This window comes from Macaca thibetana, chromosome 9, assembly GCF_024542745.1.
Source record: "Macaca thibetana thibetana isolate TM-01 chromosome 9, ASM2454274v1, whole genome shotgun sequence".
NCBI lineage: Eukaryota > Metazoa > Chordata > Mammalia > Primates > Cercopithecidae > Macaca > Macaca thibetana.
The window spans coordinates 59,751,636-59,774,782 of NC_065586.1; the positions used below are offsets into that span (position 1 = coordinate 59,751,636).

General features: G+C 46.6%; 4 protein-coding genes across 20 annotated transcripts in view; 2 read left to right on the top strand and 2 right to left on the bottom strand.

Moving 5' to 3' along the window:
* The window catches only part of CHCHD1 (coiled-coil-helix-coiled-coil-helix domain containing 1), a 191,658-nt gene that overhangs the window by 58,237 nt on the left and 110,274 nt on the right, over nt 1–23,147 (bottom strand). The gene's annotated exons all lie outside the window — the stretch shown is intronic.
* The window catches only part of FAM149B1 (family with sequence similarity 149 member B1), a 519,129-nt gene that overhangs the window by 31,804 nt on the left and 464,178 nt on the right, over nt 1–23,147 (bottom strand). The window lies entirely within an intron of this gene.
* Nucleotides 3,061–13,027, top strand: MYOZ1 (myozenin 1). The gene is made up of 6 exons (XM_050803517.1): nt 3,061–3,420; nt 4,867–4,957; nt 6,951–7,129; nt 10,138–10,387; nt 10,802–10,967; nt 12,520–13,027. The coding sequence occupies exons 2-6, from the start codon at nt 4,885–4,887 to the stop codon at nt 12,749–12,751; spliced, it is 900 nt and encodes a 299-aa protein (XP_050659474.1). The 5' UTR covers nt 3,061–3,420; nt 4,867–4,884; the 3' UTR covers nt 12,752–13,027.
* The window catches only part of USP54 (ubiquitin specific peptidase 54), a 118,489-nt gene continuing 113,312 nt past the window's right edge, over nt 17,971–23,147 (top strand). For 14 of the 17 annotated variants that reach the window (XR_007728682.1, XR_007728683.1, XM_050803348.1 and 11 more), the window contains exon 1: nt 18,858–19,178. The gene's annotated coding sequence lies outside the window, so the exon portion shown is untranslated. Of the gene's footprint in view, nt 18,809–18,857; nt 19,179–23,147 lie in introns of those variants that run through there. The other 3 variants (XM_050803342.1, XM_050803345.1, XM_050803361.1) reach the window with 2 other exon arrangements.

Sequence of the window (23,147 nt, forward strand, 5' to 3'; positions counted from 1 at the left end):
CATACCTTCTGTTGCTGTTATCTTCTAGTTTTATACCTAAATCCTGATCTCTCCTTGATCTTCTTTAACCCATTCCCCGATCTGATTTCTGATCTGTCTCTATTCCTGTCCTCCCATTTTTCACCCTTTTGCCCTTTGTTCCCAGTTCTTTTGCTCTTTTCTACCAATTCTGTCCTGCTCTGATTTAGCCACCTCCATCACTCTTCTTGGTTCCCTCTCCCCATAGTCTTCATCCAAGTTCTCCCCTTTCCTTCCCTTGCCTCATACTTTCTAGGCAAGGCCTCAGTTCACAAAACTCGGAGAAGTTGGAAAGGCCCTCTGAGCCCTTTGCCATCAATATTTCCTTGCTCCTTAGAGGAAGCAACCATATTAAACAGTCTCTGGGAATTAAATGGAGAGAAAGCAACAGCTGGAGGGGAACGCGGGATGGGAGAGGGAAGAAGAAAGGTGAATTGAGACTACTAAAGAAGGGAGGGCATTAGAGGTAGGTGAGAATTAAAGACTTCAGAGAAGGAAAGTGCCATTGCTCCTATTCTGCCAGCAGAGGGCATGTTTGTGCCAATAATCAGACCCAGGCTGCAGACTCTCCCAAGTGCACTGTCTCCTAATTCCAAAGAAAGATCTCAGAGACCATAGGCTAAATAGCCTGTCTTCACCCACTCAGTCGTTTAGGGTACTCAGTTGAAGGAGATCAAACTTTCAGTTTGTTTTTGGTTTTGAGGGTGAGGGTGGTTGTGATGATGAAGTCACCTTTCGCTATTTATATTTCTTCTTCTTCTTCTTTTTTTTTTTTTTGAGATGGAGTCTCCCTCTGTGGCCCAGGCTGGAGTGCAGTGGGTGCAATTTCAGCTCACTGCAACCTCTGCTTCCTGGGTTCAAGTGATTCTCCTGCCTCAGACTCCCGGGTAGCTGGGATTACAGGCACGCGCCACCATGCCTGGCAAATTTTTGTATTTTTTTTTTTTTTGAGACGGAGTCTTGCTCTGTCACCCAGGCTGGAGTGCAGTGGCCGGATCTCAGCTCACTGCAAGCTCCTCCTCTCGGGTTCACGCCATTCTCCTGCCTCAGCCTCCGGAGTAGCTGGGACTACAGGCACCAGCCACCTCGCCCAGCTAGTTTTTTGTATTTTTTAGTAGAGACGGGGTTTCACCGTGTTAGCCAGGATGATCTCGATCTCCTGACCTCGTGATCCGCCCGTCTCAGCCTCCCAAAGTGCTGGGATTACAGGCTTGAGCCACCGCGCCCGGCCTAATTTTTGTATTTTTAGTAGAGCTGGGGTTTCACTGTGTTGGCCAGGCTGGTCTTGAACTCCTGACCTCAAGTGATCCGCCCACCTCAGCCTCCTAAAGTGCTGGGATTACAGGCATGAGCCAACGTGCCCGGCCTATTTTTTCTTCTAATTTTTTTCCTTGGGTTGGGAGGGGATGGAGGAAGACAAAAGATGAGGGGTCTGGAGGCATAACTGGCCTGGGCAGAAGCCAACTGGGAGGGGATACCTTTTAGGGTCTCCACAGGATGGAAAAAGGACATGGTCAGGAAGAGTAAAGAGTGCAGAAAGGGACAAAGGAAGCTACAAAAGCCAGTTCCTGGTGTACCTGTAGTCCCAGCTACTCAGAGGCTGAGGTAGCAGGATCACTTGTGCCCAGGTGTTTGAGTCCAGCCTGGGCAACATAGTGAGACCCCATCTCTAAAATAAATAAATAATTTTTTAAAAAGCCAGCTAGGCACAGTGGCTGATGCCTGTAATCCTAGCACTTTGGGAGTCTAAGACAGGAGGATTGCTTGAGCCCAGGAGTTTAAGACCAGCCTGGGCAACATAGCAAAACCCTGTCTCTACAAAACATATGAAAATTAGCTGGGTGTGGTGGCATGTACCAGCAGCCCTGGCTACCTGGGAGGCTGAGGTCGAAAGATTACCTGAGCCTGTGGAGGCTGAGGTTGCAGTGAGCCCAAATTGTGCCACTGCACTTCAGCACAGGCAACAGAGTGAGACCCTGTCTCAAATAAATAAACAAAGCCACTTCCTCAGGTAGCAGCAACAGGGTGGTAGTGGCTGCAGCAGAAGTGCTGCCACAGCTGGTTCCAGAATCTAAGCAGAAGGTGGAGGAAGATCATGCAGCTACTGAAGACGGAGCTGGGCAAATGATAGGCTTTCCCCAAGGGGGGCTCTGAAGCTTGTGACCCTGCCCAGAAACTCTGCTGGAACAGTACAAATGGCACAGTCCAGATCCTATGTGGTATGTGCTCCCTTTGAAGGAAATATCACATAGAAACCTCAGAGAGCCTATATGTGCTTCTCATGGAGAAATTGATGTCTATCCCACTCAGCAGGTTGAACTGAGCACCTCAACAGCAAATGGAGGTTAAAAGGCAGATCCTGGCTGGGCGTGGTGGCTAGAGAATAACTCCTTAGAGACTAGATCCTGGCGGTGGCTCACACCTGTAATTCTAGCACTTTGCGAGGCCGAGGTGGGTGGATCACCTGAGGTCAGGAGTTTGAGACCAGCCTGGTCAACGTAGTGAAACCCCATCTCTACTAAAAATACAAATATTAGCTGGGCATGGTGGCAGACACCTATAATCCCAGCTACTCAGTAGGCTGAGGCAGGAGAATCGCTTGAACCCGGGAGGTGGAGGTTGCAGTAAGCCGAGATCGCACCATTGCACTCCAGCCTGGGCAACAAGAGTGAAACTCCATCTCAAAAAAAAAAAAAAGAAAAAAAAAGGCAGATCCAAGTATTTGCCTTTTCTTAAAACTGCCAGAGCTCAAGAGGAAAGAATAGAGTGAGGCAGACAGAATAATTGTCAAGTATTCCCCACATAATTCCTTTGTAGGAGGTACTGGGTTTGCTATCCAGGAACTTTAAAAGAGCAGTTCCATTGTGAAGACTTCCCTTTTTGTCCCCAAACATAGAGCTTTAAGCCCTTCCTGCCCCAAATACACCCACAGGTCTCTCTACTCGGCCCTGGATTGGCTCTGTGTGGCCCTCAGGGCATGTTCCCCAGACTCTCTCTCTGACTGAATTCCTATCCAATACTTGCTGTCTACTTCCTGTCTCCCTCTCAGTCTTCAGTTTCTACCTAAGTGCTTGTTTGGATCTCAGGCTCTAGGTGCAATGTGAAGGGGAGTCCCTGGGCAGACTGATTCCTGGCTCAGACAGTTCAGTGGGGGAATCCCAAAGGCCTTTTCCCTCCTTCCTGAGCCTCTAGGCAAAGAGGGAGGGATCTTGGTTTCAGGGTCTCAGTACCCCCTGTGCCATTTGAGCTGCTTGCACTCATCATCTCTATTAATAACTAACTTCCCTCCCCCACTGCCAGTGCTGCCCCCACGCCTGCCCAGCTCGTGTTCTCCGGTCACAGCAGCTCAGTCCTGCAAAGCTGCTGGACCCCAGGGAGAGCTGACCACCGCCTGAGCAGCCGGTAAGTCTGCAGCTCTATCGTTAGAAAGGTTGGAGCCCACTCTGTTGACTTCTATTTCTGTGTCTACAATTGTGATTCTTGATCCTGGGGGAGTCTCCCCTCTCCTCATCTATGCTCAGCTCCCAGCTGTCCAGTTGGAAGGAGGGGGCCCAGGAGTTTGGGGGGAATGGAGATGTCGGGGGAGGCACTGGAAGAATGGGAAGGGAGACCCCACTAAGTCAGTAGAGTTGCAGATGTATTTTTGTGAGACAGGACTTAGAAGAGGACAGCATTTCACTGAGTGCCAACTTCTCTTAAGAAGGGACTGGAGTCTATCTTATCCCAGTTTGTCCCTTTCCATTGCCAGATCCTATTACTATGTTTCTGCCCCACCCCAATTCCCCACTGCTATGATATTGCTGAATTTACATGTGTCGGGATTTGGATGCTCCCTACCCTTCCCAATTCCACACCTGCCCCACTCTGGGGTCTGTGGCGGGAGTGATTGCAGGAGCAGGGCCATGACTTCCCAGGCCATGTTCCAGCTGGCCTGATGAAGGATCAACAACCTCTCCTTCCTATGGAGAGTGTTTTTGGCTGAATCTCTTCAACCCTGGCAGAACATTTCTCTGTCCTCCTGGGGACTGGGGGAAGACTGAAGAGAGACCAGAGCCTGGAATCACAGTCCCAGTCTGATATCCCAATGCAAATAAAAACTTCAAATCATGCCAAGTTGATGAAACCTGGGTGCATTGCCCTGCCTGTATTATTGTTTGTTTTTTTTAAAAAAAAAAAAAACACTCCCCACCCCTAGCTATGTTCCTAATTCTTGCACTGACTCTATAAAAAACAGCTCACAACAAGTTGGTAGACAATAGGGGCTGGTGTGCATCTATACTTCCTGTCCTGCATCCCAGGAAAAGAGAAGCCCTAAAGCGCTAGTTTTCACCTTTTGGGGAAATACATACTTCTTTGAAAATCTGGATCAGGCGAAGTGGCTCGCCCCTGTAATCTCAGCACTTTGGGAGGCAGGAGGACTGCTTGAGCCCAGGAGTTTGAGGCCAGCCTGGGCAACGTGGCAAAACCTCATTTCTACAAAAAAAAAAAAAAAAAAATTAGCCAGGCATGGTGATGCACACCTATAGTCCCAGCTACTCGGGAGGCTGAAGTTGGCAGATCACCTGAGCCCAGGGAGGTTGAGGCTGTAGTGAGGCATGATCGTGCCATTGTGCTCCAGCCTGGGCGACAGAGTACAATCCTGTCTCTAAAAAAGAAAAAAATATGTTTTTGTGCCATTGCACTCCAGCCTGGGTGACAGAGTGAGATCCTGTCTCTAAAAAAGAAAAAAATATATTTTTTTGTCCCCTCAAGCCCTTAAACCCAGGTTAAGAAGTAGTGGTCTCCTACAGACACTCACTCTTCCCAGTCCCTGTCCATCCTCCAAGTCCTCCTTCCCACCCTATCCAGGCTGAATCCACCTCCACAATGCCGCTCTCAGGAACCCCGGCCCCTAATAAGAAGAGGAAATCCAGCAAGTTGATCATGGAACTCACTGGAGGTAGGACACGTTTGCATCTACCTAGTGTGGGACTTCTTAAGAGCATCCCTAACCCAAGAGTCCCAGAAATATATATCTTAGGGTGAACAGACAAGAGAAATTAACTGGTGGGAAGGCGGGTGATGGAGAGTGGGAGAGGGAAGGGTAAGAAGGGTAGGGAGAAAGAGAGAAAAGATTCAACACCTTCTACCCTTTTTACTTCATAATCTGAGACAATACCCTGCCATGTTACCCTGCACAGGTCCAGGACCACAGGACCCATGAGTCAGTGAGGTATATTTGAGGAAGAAAATATAATGGAGACTGGCACAGACTCAGGTCTCAATAAGTGGTTAATTTCCCTTACTTCTTTCCCCAGAGCTAGGGAGCTTATGTAAGTACTTAAAATGGAAAACTGCACAGGCATGTTTCCTGGGGATGAGCAGGGTGCATGCATGTGAAGAGCTCTTCAATACTTAGAGACTCTTTGGAGCCAGAGCTCACTGAGGGAAAGAAAAGGGAAAGTAGTTAAGACAGAAGTCTGGGCCAGGTACAGTGGCTCACGCCTGTAATCACAGAACTTTGAGAGGTCAAGGCTGGTGGATCGCTTGAACTCAGAGATTTGAGACTGGCCTGGGCACATGGTGAAACCTCGTCTCTACAAAAGTACAAAAATTAGCCAGGTATAGTGGCATGCATCTAGAGTCCCAGCTACTCCAGAGGCTGAGGTGGGACGATCGCTTGAACCTGGGAGTTGGAGGCTGCCGTGAGCTGTGATTGCGACACTACACTCCAGCCTGGGTGTCAGAGTGAGACTCTGTCTCAATATAAATAATACAAATAGGGCTGGAGCTGTGTCTCACACCTGTAATTCCAGCACTTTGGGAGGCTGAGGTGAGAGGATCACTTGAGCTCAGGAGTTCAAGACCAGCCTGGACAACATAATGAGACCTCATCTCCATTAAAAAAAAAAAAAAGGCCGGACGTGGTGGCTCATGCCTGAAATCCCAGCACTTTGGGAGGCTGAGGTGGGCCGATCACCTAAAGTCAGAAGTTGAAGACCAGCCCAGCCAACATGGTGAAACCCTGTCTCTACAAAAATAGAAAAATTACCTGGGCATGGTGCCGAGTGCCTGTAATCCCGGCTACTTGGGAGACTGACGCAGGAGAATCACTTGAACCCAGGAAATGGAGGCTACAGTGAGCTGAGATCGCACCATTGCACTTCAGTCTGGGTGACAGAGCAAGTCTCTGACAAAAAAACAAACAAACAAACAAACTCTGTCTCAAAAGTAAAATAAAATAAATAAAAATGTAGGCTGGGCGTCGTGACTCACGCCTGTAATCCCAGCATTTTGGGAGGCCGTGGCTGGTAGGTCAGTTGAGCTCAGGAGTTTGAGAGCAGCCTGGCCAACATGGTGAAACCCCGTCTCTACCAAAAAATATAAAAATTAGCCAGGGATGGTGGTGCGGGCCTGCAATCCCAGCGACCCAAGAGGTTGAGGCAGGAGAATTGCTTGAACCTGGGAGACGGAGGCTGCAGTGAGCTGAGATCACGCTATTGCACTCTAGCCTGGGTGACAGAGCAGGACTCTGTCTCAAAACAATAAAAAATAATAATAAAAAATAAAAAATATGTATATGTATGGCATCTGTATTTACACTCCACATAAGATGGGCCTCTGGGCTTTTCCTGATGCCATGCTTTCTCCAATGGCCTCCATCTATGATGTTCCTTTACTCCTTTTGCTCTGTACCCCATGCCCATGCCTCTTTTACCCCATTGGCCTCTCCACTCTAGTATTCCCATTATCTCCACAATGCACCCCAGTTCCCATGCATTCTCTCCAAGTCCCAGGAAATCAAAGTCCCTCACAAACTAGACAGCATTTGTTCCCCTAAATGATCTCTGCCAGGACACACATTCACACTTAGTTGTGGATGAGGTCTGCATTCTGAGCCCAGAAAACCCTACTTTCCTCTTTCCCTTGATTCTTCTTTGCCTCCCTGAAAGGTGGACAGGAGGGCTCAGGCTTGAACCTGGGCAAAAAGATCAGTGTCCCAAGGGATGTGATGTTGGAGGAACTGTCGCTGCTTACCAACCGGGGCTCCAAGATGTTCAAACTGCGGCAGATGAGGGTGGAGAAGTTTATTTATGAGAACCACCCTGATGTTTTCTCTGACAGCTCAATGGTGAGTCTGAAACTTTATCACCGTCTCAAAGCCTGGTGCCTGTTCTGACAGCTTGTTAGTAGGCCCTGAGCCTCCAAAATGCAGTCAACATCCCCTCCCTGGAAATTTATAAATTTGTTAAACCCCCAGATATATTGAGCCCTCAGCAGCTCCAGGGTGAGTTACAGCCCACCTCTGAAACCCAGTTTCCATCAAAGAGCCACTGAAGGATTGGAGAATACCACACCCTTAGGGAGAAAATTCCTTCCTAGTAAGGGTAAGTGTTAAAGATAGGTTGCCAGATAAAACACAGGATGCCCAGTGGGGCAGTCTTGTCTTGTATTTTGAAGTTGAGATACACAGTGAATAATTTTTTAGTAAAATATGCTCCATGCAATATTTGGGACATAAAGATAAAGTTTTAAAAATATTTTAGAAAGAACATAAGGCAGCCGGGCATGGTGGCTCTCACACCTGTAATCCCAGCACTTTGGGAGGCCGAGGCAGGTGGATCACCTGAGGTCTCTTGAGACCAGCCTGGCCAACATGGTGAAACCCCATCTCTACTAAAAATACAAAAAATTAGCTGGGCATGGTCGTGGGTGCCTGTGATCCCAGCTACTCAGGAGGCTGAGGTAGGAGAATCACTTGAACCCAGGAGGTGGAGTTGCAGTGAGCCCAGATTGTGCCATTGCACTCCAGCCTGGGCAACAAGAGTGAAACTCTGTCTCAAAAAAAAAAAAAAAAAAAAGAAAGAAAAAAGAAAGAAGATAAGGCAAATAATTAAATTGAAATTTTAAAATACAGAATACCCAATTAAATTTGAGTTTCAAATGCACAATGAATTCTTTTTTAAATATGTCCCATGCAATATTTGGGACATTAAAATAAAAATACAGGATGTCCACTTAAATTTGAATTTCAGATGCAAATGAATAATTTTTTAGTATAAGTAAATCCCATGCAACATTTGGGGCATATCTATACTAAAAAAGTATTTGGGTCAAGTGTGATACCTCACACCTGTAATCCCAGCACTTTGGGATGCCAAGGCAGGAGGACTGCTTGAGTCCAGGAGTTGGAGACCAGCGTGGGCAACATGGCAAGACTCTGTCTCTACAAAAAATTAAAAAATTAAAAAGTTAGCTGGGTGTGGTGGCACACACCTGTAATCCAGCTACTCTGGAGGCTGAGGTGGGAGGATGGCTTGAGCCTGGGAGGTAGAGGCTGCATGAACATGAGCCATGTTCATGCCACTGCACTCCAGCCTGGGTGACAGAGACTCTGTCTCAAAAATATATATATATTTGTTGTGCATCTGAAATTCAAATTTAATTGGTATTCTGTATATTATTTGCTAAATCTGGCAACCCTAGAAAGAGTTAATTGAGTTTCTACAGCCATCTCCCATTTAAGCCATTCTTTCATTTAAAGGGTCAGTCTATTCCCTAAGGAGCCCCAGGTGAGACTGAAACTGTCCTTCAAGATATATTCTAGTCAGGCTCCTTCTCCAAAGAAAGAGGAGACTGGAGAGAGGCCAGGCACAGGATGGTATAGCTGAGGAAGAGGGGCCTTCTCCATTTCCTTTCTTCCTTCTCCACTTTCTCTAAGTGTCTGGGGGAGAGTGGAATTAGATGCCTGCATGGGGCCGGGGGCAGAAGTGTCTGTCATTGGTCCTCATATAGGAGCAGAGTAAAAGTGCTGAGCTGCTCATATCTAACTTTAGGAGGCCAAAAGCCCTCTTCTCTGCCTGGGTCCGGTTACACTGGGTGGAGCATTGGGGTGTACATGGTGGGATGGCCAGGAGAGCCTCCTGAAGAAGTTGGTGGGGTTATTTTTAGGCTTTGGGTTTGAATCTAATGTTGCCCTTTTGGCCACCCTTCCCCCCACCTGCTACAGTTTCAGTCAGGAAGTCCTGGTCCAACAGGCACCAAGAGGAGAGAGGGAGAGAAAGAAGGAGAGAGAAGAGAGTTCTGACTGTTGGACAAGCTGAGGAAGGGAGGAGGCAGAAATTTCTCTAGTCCTTGTAATTAAGACTGGGTTCTCCATGGCAACCCCATCCTCCCAAATTCTAGTTGGGGCTGCGCACAGCTCATGCCTGTTATCTCAGCACTTTGGGAGGCTGAGGCAGATGGATCACTTGAGCCCAGGAGTTTGAGACCAGCCTGGGCACATGGCAAACCCTGTCTCTAGGAAAAAAAATTACAAAATTTAGCTGGGTATGGTGGCATGCTGGTAGTCCCAGCTACTTGGGAGGCTGAGGTGGGAGGATTGCCTGGGCCAGGGAGGTGGAGGTTGCAGTGGGCTGAGATTGTGCCACTGCACTCCAACCTGGGGTGACAGAGCCAGATTCTGTCTCAAAAAGCAAAATATTTTTTTTCATTTTTTTTTTTTAAGTTGGGCAGGAATCTTGGTCTTTTTTGACTTGTTAAGGATGAGAAAGGGGAGCATGGAGAATGCCCTGCCCTTACCCTAGGTATAACTGGAGGAAACGAGCCAAGGGGGTCCTACCTCTTAAGAAGAGTTTAATTTAGGCCAGGTGAGGTGGCTCATGCCTGTAATCCCAGCACTTTGGGAGGCCGATGCAGGCGGATCCCCTGAGGTCGGGAGTTTGAGACCAGCCTGACCAACGTGGAGAAACCCTGTCTCTACTAAAAATACAAAATTAGCCAGGTGTGATGGTGCATGCCTGTAATCCCAGGTACTTGGGAGGCTGAGGCTGAGGCTGGGCACTGCTTGAACCCAGGAGGCGGAGGTTGCAGTGAGCCGAGATCATATCATTACACTCCAGCCTGGGCAACAGGGGTGAAACTCTGTCTCAAAAAAACAACAAAAAAATCAAACCAACAAAAAGAAGAGTTTAATTCTGTCAGTCAGCCCATGTACTACCCATCAAATGGAGGGGGAAATCTCAGAAAATTCAGGGTCTTCTTGTTAGACACTGTTTCTGCCTTTCCTAAACATACTTCTGTTTTTGTATATTTTCCATACCCATTGCTAACCTTCCCCTCACTTTGTCTTCTTTTCAGGATCACTTCCAGAAGTTCCTTCCGACAGTGGGGGGACAGCTGGGCACAGCTGCTCAGGGATTCTCCTACAGCAAGAGCAACGGCAGAGGCGGCGGCCAGGCAGGGGGCAGTGGCTCTGCAGGACAGTATGGATCTGATCAGCAGCACCATCTGGGCTCTGGGTCTGGAGCTGGGGGTACAGGTGGTCCTGCAGGCCAGGCTGGCAGAGGAGGAGCTGCTGGCACAGCAGGGGTTGGTGAGACAGGATCAGGCAAGTACACCTACCCAAGAGTAATGTGTTTAGTCCCTAGAGCAGAGTTGTCCCAGGAATGATGTCTACACTGGGTGTGGGGAGCAGAGGAGCCCAGTTTAAATATCTTAATATTAAATATAATAATATCAGTTTATCATAAATATCTTGGTGAATTCCCTGGGTCCAGGAGTATATAGAGATGTGTCTATTCTACCCAGAAGCCTTGTTTTTCCATTACCTTCCTGGCTTTTTGGATTCAGTCACAGATCTGCCCACAGACTATCATTATGCCACAAACCTTATACAATTACCAGGATATTATATGTTTAGTCCCTGGCTCCTGCAATTTCCCTAGTGTAGGGACGTGGGATTAACTTTCATTGGCTACTAACTGCTATTATTTGACTGACTTTTCTCTCTCATGGCTACCAGGAGACCAGGCAGGCGGAGAAGGAAAACATATCACTGTGTTCAAGACCTATATTTCCCCATGGGAGCGAGCCATGGGGGTTGACCCCCAGCAAAAAGTGGAACTTGGCATTGACCTGCTGGCCTATGGGGCCAAAGCTGAACTTCCCAAATATAAGTCCTTCAACAGGTAGGGGTGGTGAGGAAGGAACCAGATGCATTCTAATGTGAGGCACTGTGTCTTTAATTAGGATGGAGACTAATTCAAATGTTTCAGAAGGCAGTTAAGGAAAGATGGCAGGGATATGGGGGCGCTAATCAAAGGCCCTGCTCTTTTCACTCTATCTCAGCTTCATCATAGCAGTGTGATGAAGGAAAAATTTGCTGGGAGGTAGATTTGAATTCTAGTTCAGTGGTCATCTATTAGCTGTGTAGGCATGGGGAAATCACTCTACCTCTGAGCCTGGGTTGCTTTGAATGTTAAATGGGAATAATATTTTACATGTCTGAAGGCCTGTTGAGGCTGTCTTCCAGTCAAGGTTAGGATGCCATTATTCTCCCTGTAATATGATTCTATTTCCTTATACCCTGCTTTATTTATTTACTTACTGAGATTCAGTTTTGCTCTTGTCGCCCAGGCTGGAGTGCAGTGGCATGATCTTGGCTCACTGCAACCTCTGCCTCCTGGGTTCAAGTGATTTTCCTGCCTCAGTCTCCCTAGTAGCTGGGATTACAGGCGCATGCCACCACGCCCAGCTAATTTTTGTATTTTTAGTAGAGATGGGGTTTCACCATGTTGGCCAGGCTGGTCTCGAACTCCTGACCTCAGGTGATCTGCCTGCCTCGGGCTCCCAAAGTGCTGGGATTGCAGGCATGAGCCATCATGCCTGGCCACCCTGCTTTAGATGGCCCTAAGTATCTGTTCTTTTGGATTAGGCTTCTCTAGCCCATGGAGAGGAGGTCTGTGTGAAAGGATAGGGAAGAGCTAGAAAGGTGCTCTTGTATTTGGTCCTAAGGAACCTGGATTTTCCAGGCAACATTAATTGCTCTCAGCCAGGTCATCCACTATCCACTAGGGTTGGAGGGAGGGGGTCTCTACATTGTAATTTTTTTTTTTTTTTTTTTTTTTGAGACAGAGTCTTGCTCTGTTACCCAGGCTGGAGTGCAGTGGTGCAATCTTGGCTCACTGCAATCTCCACCTCCTGGGTTCAAGCAATTCTTATACCTCAGCCACCTGAGTAGCTGGGATGACAGGTGTGCACCACCATGCCCAGCTAATTTTTTTTTTTTTTTTGTATTTTTAGTAGAGATGATGTTTCACCATGCTGGCTAGGCTGGTCTCAAACTCCTGGTCTCAAGTGATCCGCCCACATTGGCCTCCCAAAATGCTGGGATTACAGGTGTGAGCCACCGCACCTGGCCTTTCTACATTGTCATGTAAGGTGACCTCAGACCCTTGGGTCTATAGTATTTGGGGTCACTTTCTCTGAAATGCTGGTCTGGGTCACAGCTATCCAAGAGTCTCTATTTAGTACACACTAGAGTCCTTTTCTCATTATTAGCTTTGGGGAAACAAGCTAACCAGGAAGGCAAAATGGGATGCTAGGGAAGAAGAAAGAGTACAGATGCAATCCCAAACTAGAATTCCCAGACTTCCCTATTCTCAAAGAGGGTAGCATCTCATGATAAGGCTCTGTTTCTTTTATTCTGATTCTTAATTAAATAATGTGTTCCCTTCTCAGGACGGCAATGCCCTATGGTGGATATGAGAAGGCCTCCAAACGCATGACCTTCCAGATGCCCAAGTTTGACCTGGGGCCCTTGCTGAGTGAACCCCTGGTCCTCTACAACCAGAACCTCTCCAACAGGCCTTCTTTCAATCGAACCCCTATTCCCTGGCTGAGCTCTGGGGAGCCTGTAGACTACAACGTGGATATTGGCATCCCCTTGGATGGAGAAACAGAGGAGCTGTGAGGTGTTTCCTCCTCTGATTTGCATTGTTTCCCGTTTCTGGCTCCAATTTGGAGAGGGAATGCTGAGCAGATAGCCCCCATTGTTAATCCAATATCCTTATGGGAATGGAGGGAAAAAGGAGAGATCTACCTTTCCATCCTTTACTCCAAGTCCCCACTCCACACATCCTTCCTCACCAACTCAGAGCTCCCCTTCTACTTGCTCCATATGGAACCTGCTCATTTATGGAATTTGCTCTGCCACCAGTAACAGTCAATAAACTTCAAGGAAAATGAACTCATTCTTCCTCTGATATTTGAGGGCAAATGAAAGCTGAGGCTAACAAGGCACAGAGACTAATTTAAGCCAAATACTAAACATTCATTATGCAAACTTTAAGACAGACCTGAGCTCCAGTTGCTTACACACCTACACCCATACCCACAAAACCACATTCATATTTGTGTACAAAGACGTTTATTCAATAGTACATGAGACAAAAAATCATGCACAAACACATGTGCCGGCCCGAATGTTGGCAAAGCTAAAAAGCTGCTGTGCACTGTAGTTGGGAAATAGGTGTTGGTGACCCTGGTGTTCACCCTCTTTATGTAGTTGATTAGAAGCTGGTATAATCAGGGTTATCTTGATTGTCACAGACTAGAGCATGCCATAAAGTTTCCAGATGACACCCAAGTGGGCTTAGGAATATACGTGTCAAAGGTTACACATTCCCAAAAGGATGAAATAGAATAGGGGGCCATGTGGAATCCAGAAGGAAATGCGAGAAACCAGCTACAGTTATAGTATGCCAGGCTCTGTGTTGAACACAGCAAGAAAATATCTAAGGGTTACAAGGGCACTACAGTGGTACCCAGAAAGCAGTATGGTTGGGAATAAATCTTACGAGCCCAATAGGAATGCGCAATAATATTCTTTTTGCTGATTTCAAGGACGGGGACTCTTTAAGAGTCCCAGGCTTACTGCCATGTTCCACAAAGTAAGAATAATGCAGACCAGGAAGAATGAAAACATAGTAATCAGATCTAAGAAAATAACTTCTAAGGAGAGCTGGCTGAATTCAGTCAACTCCATGAGCTGCTAATGGTTAGATTAAGTTGCCAGCATCTGCATTAGATGGATCACATTTTAGTGCACCTTGGGTCAAATGGCATTTACCCTGGTCATCTTCACTTATAATCTAATGAGCAAATTCCAGGGAATTCATACCCCCTCTAAAGTATTTTTATTTTATTTTATTTTTTTTTGAGATAGGGTCTCACTCTGTCGCCAAGACTGGAGTGCAGTGGCACAATCTTAGCTCACTGCGGTCTCCACCTCTCAGGTGCAAGTGATTCTCTCACTTCACACCCCCAAGTAGCTGGCACTACAGGAACTCGCCAGCATGCCTGGCTAATTTTCTGTATTTTTTGTAGAGACAGGGTTTCGCCACGTTGCCCAGGCTGGTCTTGAACTCCTGAGCTCAAGCAATCTGCCTGCCTTGGCCTCTCAAAGTGCTAGGATTATAGGCACGAGCCACCACGCCTGGCCTACCACCTCTAAACTTGTAATCAAAACTCTGTACCTTTCCTTTTTTTTTTTTTTTTTTAAGTCTCGCTCTGTCACCCAGGCTGGAGTGCAGTGGTGCATCTCAGCTCACTGAGATCTCCGCCTCCTGGGTTCAAGCGATTCTCCTGCTCCAGCCTCCCGAGTAGCTGGGGTTGCAGGTGCCCACCACCATGCCCGTCTAATTTTTTTGTATTTTTAGTAGAGATGGGGTTTCACCATGTTGGCCAGGCTGGTCTTGAACTCCTGACCTTGTGATCCACCCACCTTGGCCTCCTAAAGCGCTAGGATTATAGGCGTGAGACACCGCACCCACCCCTCTATACTTTTTCCTAAGGAGAGGGTTGTCATAGTTTGTATTCTCCCACCCACCCTAGACAGACTCTGAAAGAAAGATTTGGTTGCAAGACCAGTTCATTTGGGATATGATCCCAAGAAATCCAAACAGTATAAGGGAGTGAGAGGAAAGCCAAAAGTCCCTTTGAGCTATTGGGGCTGAATCCCACTGGGGAGTCTTAGAAACAACGCTACTCAAAATGTGGTCTAGGCTGGGCATGGTGGCTCATGCCCGTAATCCCAGCATTTTGGGAGGCTGAGGTGGGTGGATCACCTGAGGTCAGCAGTTGGAGACCAGCCTGACCAGCATGGCGAAACCCCGTCTCTACTAAAAATACAAAATTAGCTGGGTGTGGTGGCACATGCCTGTAATCCCAGCTACTTGGGAGGCTGAGGCAGGAGAACCACTTGAACCCGGGAGGCGAGGTTGCAGTGAGCCGAGGTCATGCGGGCCGTTGCACTCCAGCTTGGGCAGCAAGAGTGAAACTCCATCTCAAAAAAAAAAAAAAAAAAAAAAAAAAACCCAAAAATGTGATCCATGGATTAGCAGCAGCATCAGTATTCCCAGGAGCTTGGTTAGAATGCATACTCTTGGGCCCAGGAATCTCTATCTTTTTTCTTTCATTTTTTTTTTGGAGACAGACTCTCCCCCTCTGTCACTCAGGCTGATGCACAATGATGCAGTCTTGGCTCACTGCAGCCTCAACCTCCCAGGCTCAAGTGATCCTCCCACCTCAGCCTCTGAGGTAGCTGGGACCACAGATGTGTGCCACCATGTTCACAAAGTCTCATCATATTGCCCAGGCTGGTCTCCTGGGCTCAAGTAATCCTTCTGCCTCAACCTCCAAAAGTGCTGTGATTACAAGTGTAAGCCACTGAGCCTGGCTGGAATCTGTGTCATATTAATCTCTCTAGGTGATTATCATATGCTAGAAAATTTTGAGAAACATTACAGTAGAATATGCCTCAGACTGACTCCACTAAGGGGATGAGGAACTGGAATATTTAGCTACCAAATCCCATCTCTCATTGATTGCAGATTGTCTCTTGTAATGTTAACTCTACTAGCACTTCCACACAGAGGTACTCAGGTGTTTGAGGTAAGAAGTTCTGGGCCTTTACAAGATCTGTCTACCAAAGTTGAGTTGAACTCTGGGGTAGTTTGAGGGAATATGGATAGGGCACAGTTAAGATCTGTATAAGCCTTAGCCTTCATCAGATTCTCAGGTTTTAAGTCCGTGAGCCCCTCAAAAGTTTAAGGACTATGTTCCTTTAACAAATATTATGTGCCTTCCATATACCAGGTCCTGTATCAGGCAAAAGTAGTACAAAGACAAATAACTTTTCTGTGACAAAGAGCTTTCAGTCAACCATAAAATAATTAAAAGCCTTCTCGTAGGGCAGGTGTGGTGGCTCACACCTGTAATCCCAGCACTTTGGGAGGCCCAGGTGGGCAGGTCACTTGAAGCCAGAAATTCGAGACCAGCCTGGCCAACATGGCGAAACCCTGTCTCTACTAAAAATGCAAAAAAATTAGTTGGGCACAGTGGCACGCAACTGTAATCCCAGCTACTTTGGAAGCTGAGGCAAAAGAATTGCTTGAAACCGGGAGGTGGAGGTTGTATTGAGCTGAGATCATGCCACTGAACTCCAGCCTGGGTGAAAGAGTGAGACCTTGTCTCAAAACAAACAAACAAACAAACAAAAAAACTCTCTCTCTCTCTCTCTCTATATATATGCCTTCTCTTAAAGTTGGAGAAAAAAATGTCTGGAGTCTGCCGGTCAACAACTTTGAAAACCTGGAAATAATTATTTTAAGCTCAGAATGTCTAAAATTTTAACTATAATAAAAAATCATGATATCAGCTTATTAATTTACAGGGAGCCCAGGATGGCTGTAAAATTACCTCAGTAGGAAATTCTACTTAGAAGTTAAATTATAATCCTAAATTGCAATGGTGGCTTAAAGTGCACACACTTGTACAGGACCCAGCAAGAAATCTGGTCAGATTTTCAAGGTTTGCCATCCCTTTGCCTAGTTACTACTCTTCTGTTAAAATACCCTTTCTACAAGAATTAGCCAGGTGTAGTGGTAGGTGTCTGTAGTCCCCGTTACTTGGGAGGTGAGGTGGGAGGATCGCTTGAGTGGGAGAGGTGGAAGTTGTAGTGAGCTGAGATCATGAATGGCAGAGAGACCCTGTCTCAAAAAAATGAAAAACAAAACAAAATCCTTGCGTTTCAGACATTTGAAGACCATGGTTCACTGAGGCAGTACATTGGCCACAGAGTTAGCTGTGTGTCCTGCTCAGACATCTTGTTTGGTATCACTGTGTTTTAAAATTCAGGAAAAGTGGCTCTTATAGATAGGAGTTTGTAGTCTCCAGTGGGTCCTAGTCCCTATGTCAGGTCATCTTTGTTACCTGCCTAGCCTCTGCAGTCATTGGAGTTAGCAATTTCAAGGGTTTCTTTTACATACACCACACACCCATGATACCCCCCCCCCAAGTCATCCAGAGTGCTCATTCATTACTCTAGAGTCTAGGTCTGCGCTGTCCGATACTGTCATCACTAGTTGCATGTGGCTTTTGAGCTCTTAAAATGCTCCCAGTCCTTAATGAGATGTGCTCCAAGTATAAACACCAAATTTTGAAAACTTAGTACGAAAAAAAGAATGTAAGCTATCTTGTTAATAACATTGGTTATATGTTGAAATATTTTTTTCTCTCTCTTACACTCTCTTTCTTGAGGCAGAGTCTTGTTATGTTTGTTGGAGTGCAGTGGTGTGATCATAGCTCACTGCAACCCCCACCTCCCAGCTCAAGGGATTCTCCCACCTTATCCTCCCGAGTTGCTGGGACTACAGGCACGCCACTACACCCGGCTCATTTTTTTTTTTTTTTTTTTTGAGACAAGGTCTCCCTCTGTCGCCAGGCTGGAGTGTAGTGGCGTGATCTCGGCTCACTGCAGCCTCCAACTCCCTGGTTCAAGCAATTCTCCTGCTTCAGCCTCCCGATTAGCTGGGATTACAGGCACATGCCACCACGCCCAGCTAACTTTTGTATTTTTAGTAGAGACTGAGACTGGGTTTCACTGTGTTGGCCAGGATGGTCTCGATCTCCTGACCTCGTGATCCGCTAGCCTCGGCCTCCCAAAGTGCTGGGATTACAGGCGTGAGACACCGCTACGGCCCATGCCCGGCTCATTTTTGTATTTTTTGTAGAGACGGGGTTTCGCCATGTTGGCCAGGCTGGATTCGAACATTTGGGCTCAAGCAGTCCTCCCGCCTCATCCTCCCGAAGTGTTGGGATTACAAGCGTGAGCCACAGCGCCCGGCCGACCAATGTTCTTTAAATCCACCTTCTGTTCTAGATGCTGTTCAATTAGTCTGCTTTTATAGTTGTCTGAAAGCAGAGAGAAAAAGCCCCACAACTAAGTGCTGAGAGTCACCAAGTAAGGGGGACGTGGCCACAGGGCAGGAAGCAACAGTTGCAAAATTCAAATCACACACCAATGCGGTTCCTTTCTGCATCCAAGGTCAATACAAAAAAATTTTTTTTGGGTAACTTCCTCTATTGCTGGGGCTAACTGATGGGGCAGGGCACCCATGGACAAACGTTTCTATGAAGCTAAACACCATTTACAAACCAGGGTGGGGAAAGAACGATGAAAAGTTCTTGATGGAACGGAATGAGGAGATGGGAAGGTCAGTTTCTGGCTTGCCCTGTCTCCAACTACTCCGCCTGGAGAAGGAAAATGCTGGGAAAACGAACCTTCAGCTAAAGGCGACGCTGCTCTAAGTTTGAGGAAATTGGGAAAAGAAGACCATATCCCTAAAGTTATCCCAGTGTAGGGTCTGCCAGGCTAAGTTTCCTCAGCCCCTTCGGACGGTCCCGCCTGCAATCGTTTTCCGACTCCCGGCCAATTTAAGCTTCATCCTCGCCCGCGCCCCACCTCCATGCCTTTCTGGGCCACCCATAAAACGCCTTGAGTCCGCCATTTTAAACTCTGCTATCGCGAGATATACTTCGCCGTTTCCAGCCTGACTCATTTACTTTCTTGCGAGAGTCTCTTCTCGTCTGCTCTCGCCGTGGCCAAGAAAAGTGTCGCGAGAGCTGGTTGCCTTGGCTCCCTGTAGCTATAGCAGCCGCGGCGGTTAAGTATGCGGCGGCAGAAGCGGTGAGTGCGACACCCTCAGGGGGGCGGGGCCGGGGGTAACCGGGTGTAGGGGGTAGCGCTTGGGGAGGGGGCGCGGGGAAGGTTAGGTCGCGGGAGGAATGGACCTGAGTGTGACGTGTGGGGCAGGACCTGGGTCCTGTGGGTACAGGGACGCGGCGCCGGTCTGCTCTAGGGCACGCAGGGAGGGCTAGAGCTGCTGGGAGGTCCAGGGGGAGGGACCCGGGTGTAGTGGGGTTCAAGGGGCGCGGGCTGGAGCGTGGAGGGGTGTGTGTGTTGGGAGCAGGGTGTTTACGGAGACTCGGAACTGGATAAAGGGACCAGGCTACATTGGGAAAGAAGTGGGAAGAAATGGGGTACAGCGAGGAGGAGGGTATGTTGAATGAGAGCACAGAGGCTGGGCCCAGTTTTCTTTTCACTGGTTAGGGGGTGGAGGGAGGAGAAGGGATCAGATCTTTACAGATCCCCGGGCTCTGCCTGAGGCTGGTCGGGTACCGCGCGCCAGGATCTGGGTCCTACATGGCGTGGCGGGAATGGTGGCGTCCCAGACCGTCACTGCCTCCTTTCCCTCTTTCCGGAGAAATTCCCCACGGACACTCTGAGATGCGAAAGGGAAGTCCTGGTGAACTAGTATTAGTTGGGATGGTTCTTTTCGCTGAGAAACTACGAGTAGGATAATGAATGATTGCTATTCTAAAATAAAGCGCAGGGTGGGGGGGCGGGAGAGAGCGATTCTTGAGAAGAAAAAAACACTAAGGTTGCTTCCTCTGAAGCGTATTGAGTTGGAAGAAGGGGGTGTGTGCTAAGCTTACGTTTCTTCCCAGACTCATTCAAGTGTACAATTTCTTTACGATGTGCTTATGAAATATATGCAAGGTAGTCAGGTTAGATGATATGGTGAAAAAATGTGGAATACGACACTTAAACCTTCCAAAAATGTAACTAAAAAACCAATTTTTTTTTTTTTAATTGCAGCAGCAGGCTGAACACTAAATCTAGGGATGGTTTTAATTATTTGGATGTAAAACCTAGTGTTCCTAAAGTGTGCCTATCAAGCTAGTTGCCTTTTAAGAAATGAATTAAATTTTATTTTAGGAGACCGAACATGTTTTGAATGTCTCAATGTTGAAATAAAAGGTGTCTCTCAGGAGTTAAAATCACTGAGAGGGGAAAACATCTAGTCTTTGAGTCTTAAGGAGTGTTTTCTGGAAATAGGTGTGGACCACTTTTCTGCTTAACTGTTATTTGTAGTGAAAACAATGGCTTCAAGTCAGTCATAAAAATAATTTATTTCAATCGACAGATACGAGTTTTGTGATCATTTTTCTATCTTTTGTAAGTATAAATTTGAAAAGGATAACCTCTCGTGATTATATAACTGGATTTTTTCATGTTGAGGTTGACAAATGCATTAATTAGTATAATGGCTTTTTGGTTGGGCGCGGTGGCTCACGCCTGTAATCCTAGCACTTTGGGAGACGGAGGCGGGCGGATTGCTTGAGCTCAGGAGTTCGAGACCAGCCTGGCTAACATAGTGAAACCCCGTCTCCACTAAAAAAATGCAAAAATTAGCCAGGCATGGTGGCGCGCGCCTGCAATCCCAGCTATCGGAAAGCTGAGGCAGGAGAATCGTTTGAACCCGGGAGGCGGAGATTGCAGTAAGCCGAGATCGCACCATTTGCACTCCAGTCTGGGCGACAGAGCGAGACTCCGTCTCAAAAAAAAAAAAAAAAAAAAAAAAAAAAAAAAAGGCTTTTAAAATCCTTCTTCAGCTGGTCTTGATGTGGTTAGTCACTGAACCCATTTATTTGATATATGTTAGAGTAAAACCTAATTTGTAATGTCAGCAGCTAAACTTTAAAATAGAAGTGCTTTTCTGAGGCAAGATAAAGCTTTGTGTGGTGGTTGAGTCCAAAAGATTTCTGCATGAATCCAATAACAAGCTCTACTGAACTCCTGTTATGTGTAAAGTACTGTGTCAGGCATTGCAGGGAAAAAAGATTAATTCATTTATCCACTTAATATTTATTGGGACCTATTTGTGTCTGATTGCCAAGCCTTCAGGATACAAATACAGGTAGAACTTGATCTCTGCCTTGGAATTACTCAGACCCTATGAGGGCAGACTGATAGAGAAAAAGATACTTAACAATGTAATAAGCACAATATATTAACATGAAAGTATGAGACAAGATTCTGCCCCCGAAGAGTTTTATATAGTAGTTGACAGGACAAATAATTGTCTTTTTTTTTTTTTTTTTTTTTTTTTTTGCAACAGGGTCTCACTGTGTTACTTAGGCTGGAATGCAGTGGCAAGATCATGGCTCACTGCAACTTCAACCTTCTGGGCTCCAACCATCCTCATACCTCTGTCTCCTGAATAGAGCTGAGACTACAGGTGAGGGCCACCATGCCCAGCTGATTTTTTTTTGGAGATGGGGTCTTGCTATGTTGCCAGGCTGGTCTCAAACTCCTGGGCTCAAGTGATACTCCCGCCTCAGCCTCTCAAAAGTAAGAATTTTCTTTTCTTTTTTTTTTTGAGACAGGTTTTCACTCTGTTGCTCAGGCTGGAGTGCAGTGGTGTCATCACAGCTCACTGCTACTTCAACCTCCTGGGCCCAAGCTATCCTCCCACCTCAGCCTCCCGAGTAGATAGGACCACAGGTGCATGTATCCACGCCCAGTTAATTATTAAAATTTTTTTTTTAGAGACGAGGCCTTGCTATGTTGCCTAAGCTGATCTGGCTATGATACCCAGCAATCCTCCTGCCTTGGCAGCTTGGCTTCCCAAAGTGCTGGGATTACAGGCTTGAGCCACCATGCCCAGCCTAAGAGTTTTCAAAATTACAAAGTGTTAAGCAAACTCTAAACTGTGCTGCATTAGTGAAACACGTAGTAAGTTTCTCAGAAGAGATAAAAGAATGGAAGTTTGAGAAGAAAATTCACTGGTCAGTTCATAAATTAAACCTTTTTTTTTTTTTAAGACGCATTCTCTGTCGTCCAGGCTGGTGTGCAGTGGAGTAATCACGGCTCACTGCAGCCTCAGTCACCTGGGTTTAAGGAATCCTCTTGCTTTTCATCCTCTCCAAGAGCTGGGACTACAGGTGCTTGGCTAATTTTTGTACTTTTTCTAGAGACAGGATCTCCCTATGTTGCTCATGCTGATCTCGCGCACCTGGGCTCAAGTGAGCCTCCCTCCTCAGCCTCCCAAAGTGCTACGATTATAGGTGTGAGCCACCTCGCTGGTCCTATTAGTTTTTTTTAGTACTCCTTTACTGTAAATGTAAATAAATATGGAACAGGCACAGCAGCTCAGACCTGTAATCCCACCACTTTGGGAGGCTGAGGTGGGCGGATCACTTAAGGAGTTCGAGATCAGCCTGGGTAACATGGTGAAACACCGTCTCTACTAAAAATACAAAAATTAGCTGGGCATGGTGATGCCTGCCAGTAATTCCAGCCACTCGGGAGGCTGAGGCAGGAAAATCACTTGAACCCAGGAAGTAGAGGTTACAGTGAGCCGAAATCATGCCACTACACTCCAACGTAGGCAACAGAGCAAGATTCTGTCTCAAAATAAATCAATAAGTAAGTAAATAAATATTACAACAGTCTTAAGGCAATAATAATAATAGCTGACATTCATTGAGTGATTATTAATGTGCCAGGCACATTATCTCATTTTATCTTATAACAACACTCTGCTCTGCAGCTGGTACTAGTTACTTTAGTTTTAAAGAAAACTGAGGCTTAAAAAGTTCAGGAAGTTACCAAAGATTATTGAGCTAGTAAATGGTAGATTAGAGATTGGTGTCGGAAATTTATGTGATTCTAATATACTAAGAAAGATTTCTTTCTTTTGTAGGGAGAGAGGGAGTCTTGGTGTGGAGGAAGTGGGGAGAGGTTGCAGGTGGAATTGGCCGGGAGACCAGAATTCTGGGTGGGACTTGGAAGGTATAAATGGATAGGGGTATCTGTTTATTTATTCATATATTTTCTCCCTCAGATATTTACACTACATATGAGGAACTAATGTGAATGTTAGCATGATGCTAAATATGTGCATGATGCACCCAACCTGTTTGTTTTTTGAGACGGAGTTTTGCTCTTGTCCTCAGCCTCCCCAGTAGCTGGGATTATAGGCGCTCACCACCACACCCAGATACTTATTTGTATTTTTAGTAGAGACAGGGTTTCACCATGTTGGGCAGGCTGGTCTCGAAGTCCTGACCTCAGATGATTGACCCGCTTCGGCCTCCCAAAGTAGGCATGAGCCACCACATCTGGCCCCCAAATTTTATATCTTTGTAAATGGCTTCTTTAAAAATCTGAGTGAGATTAG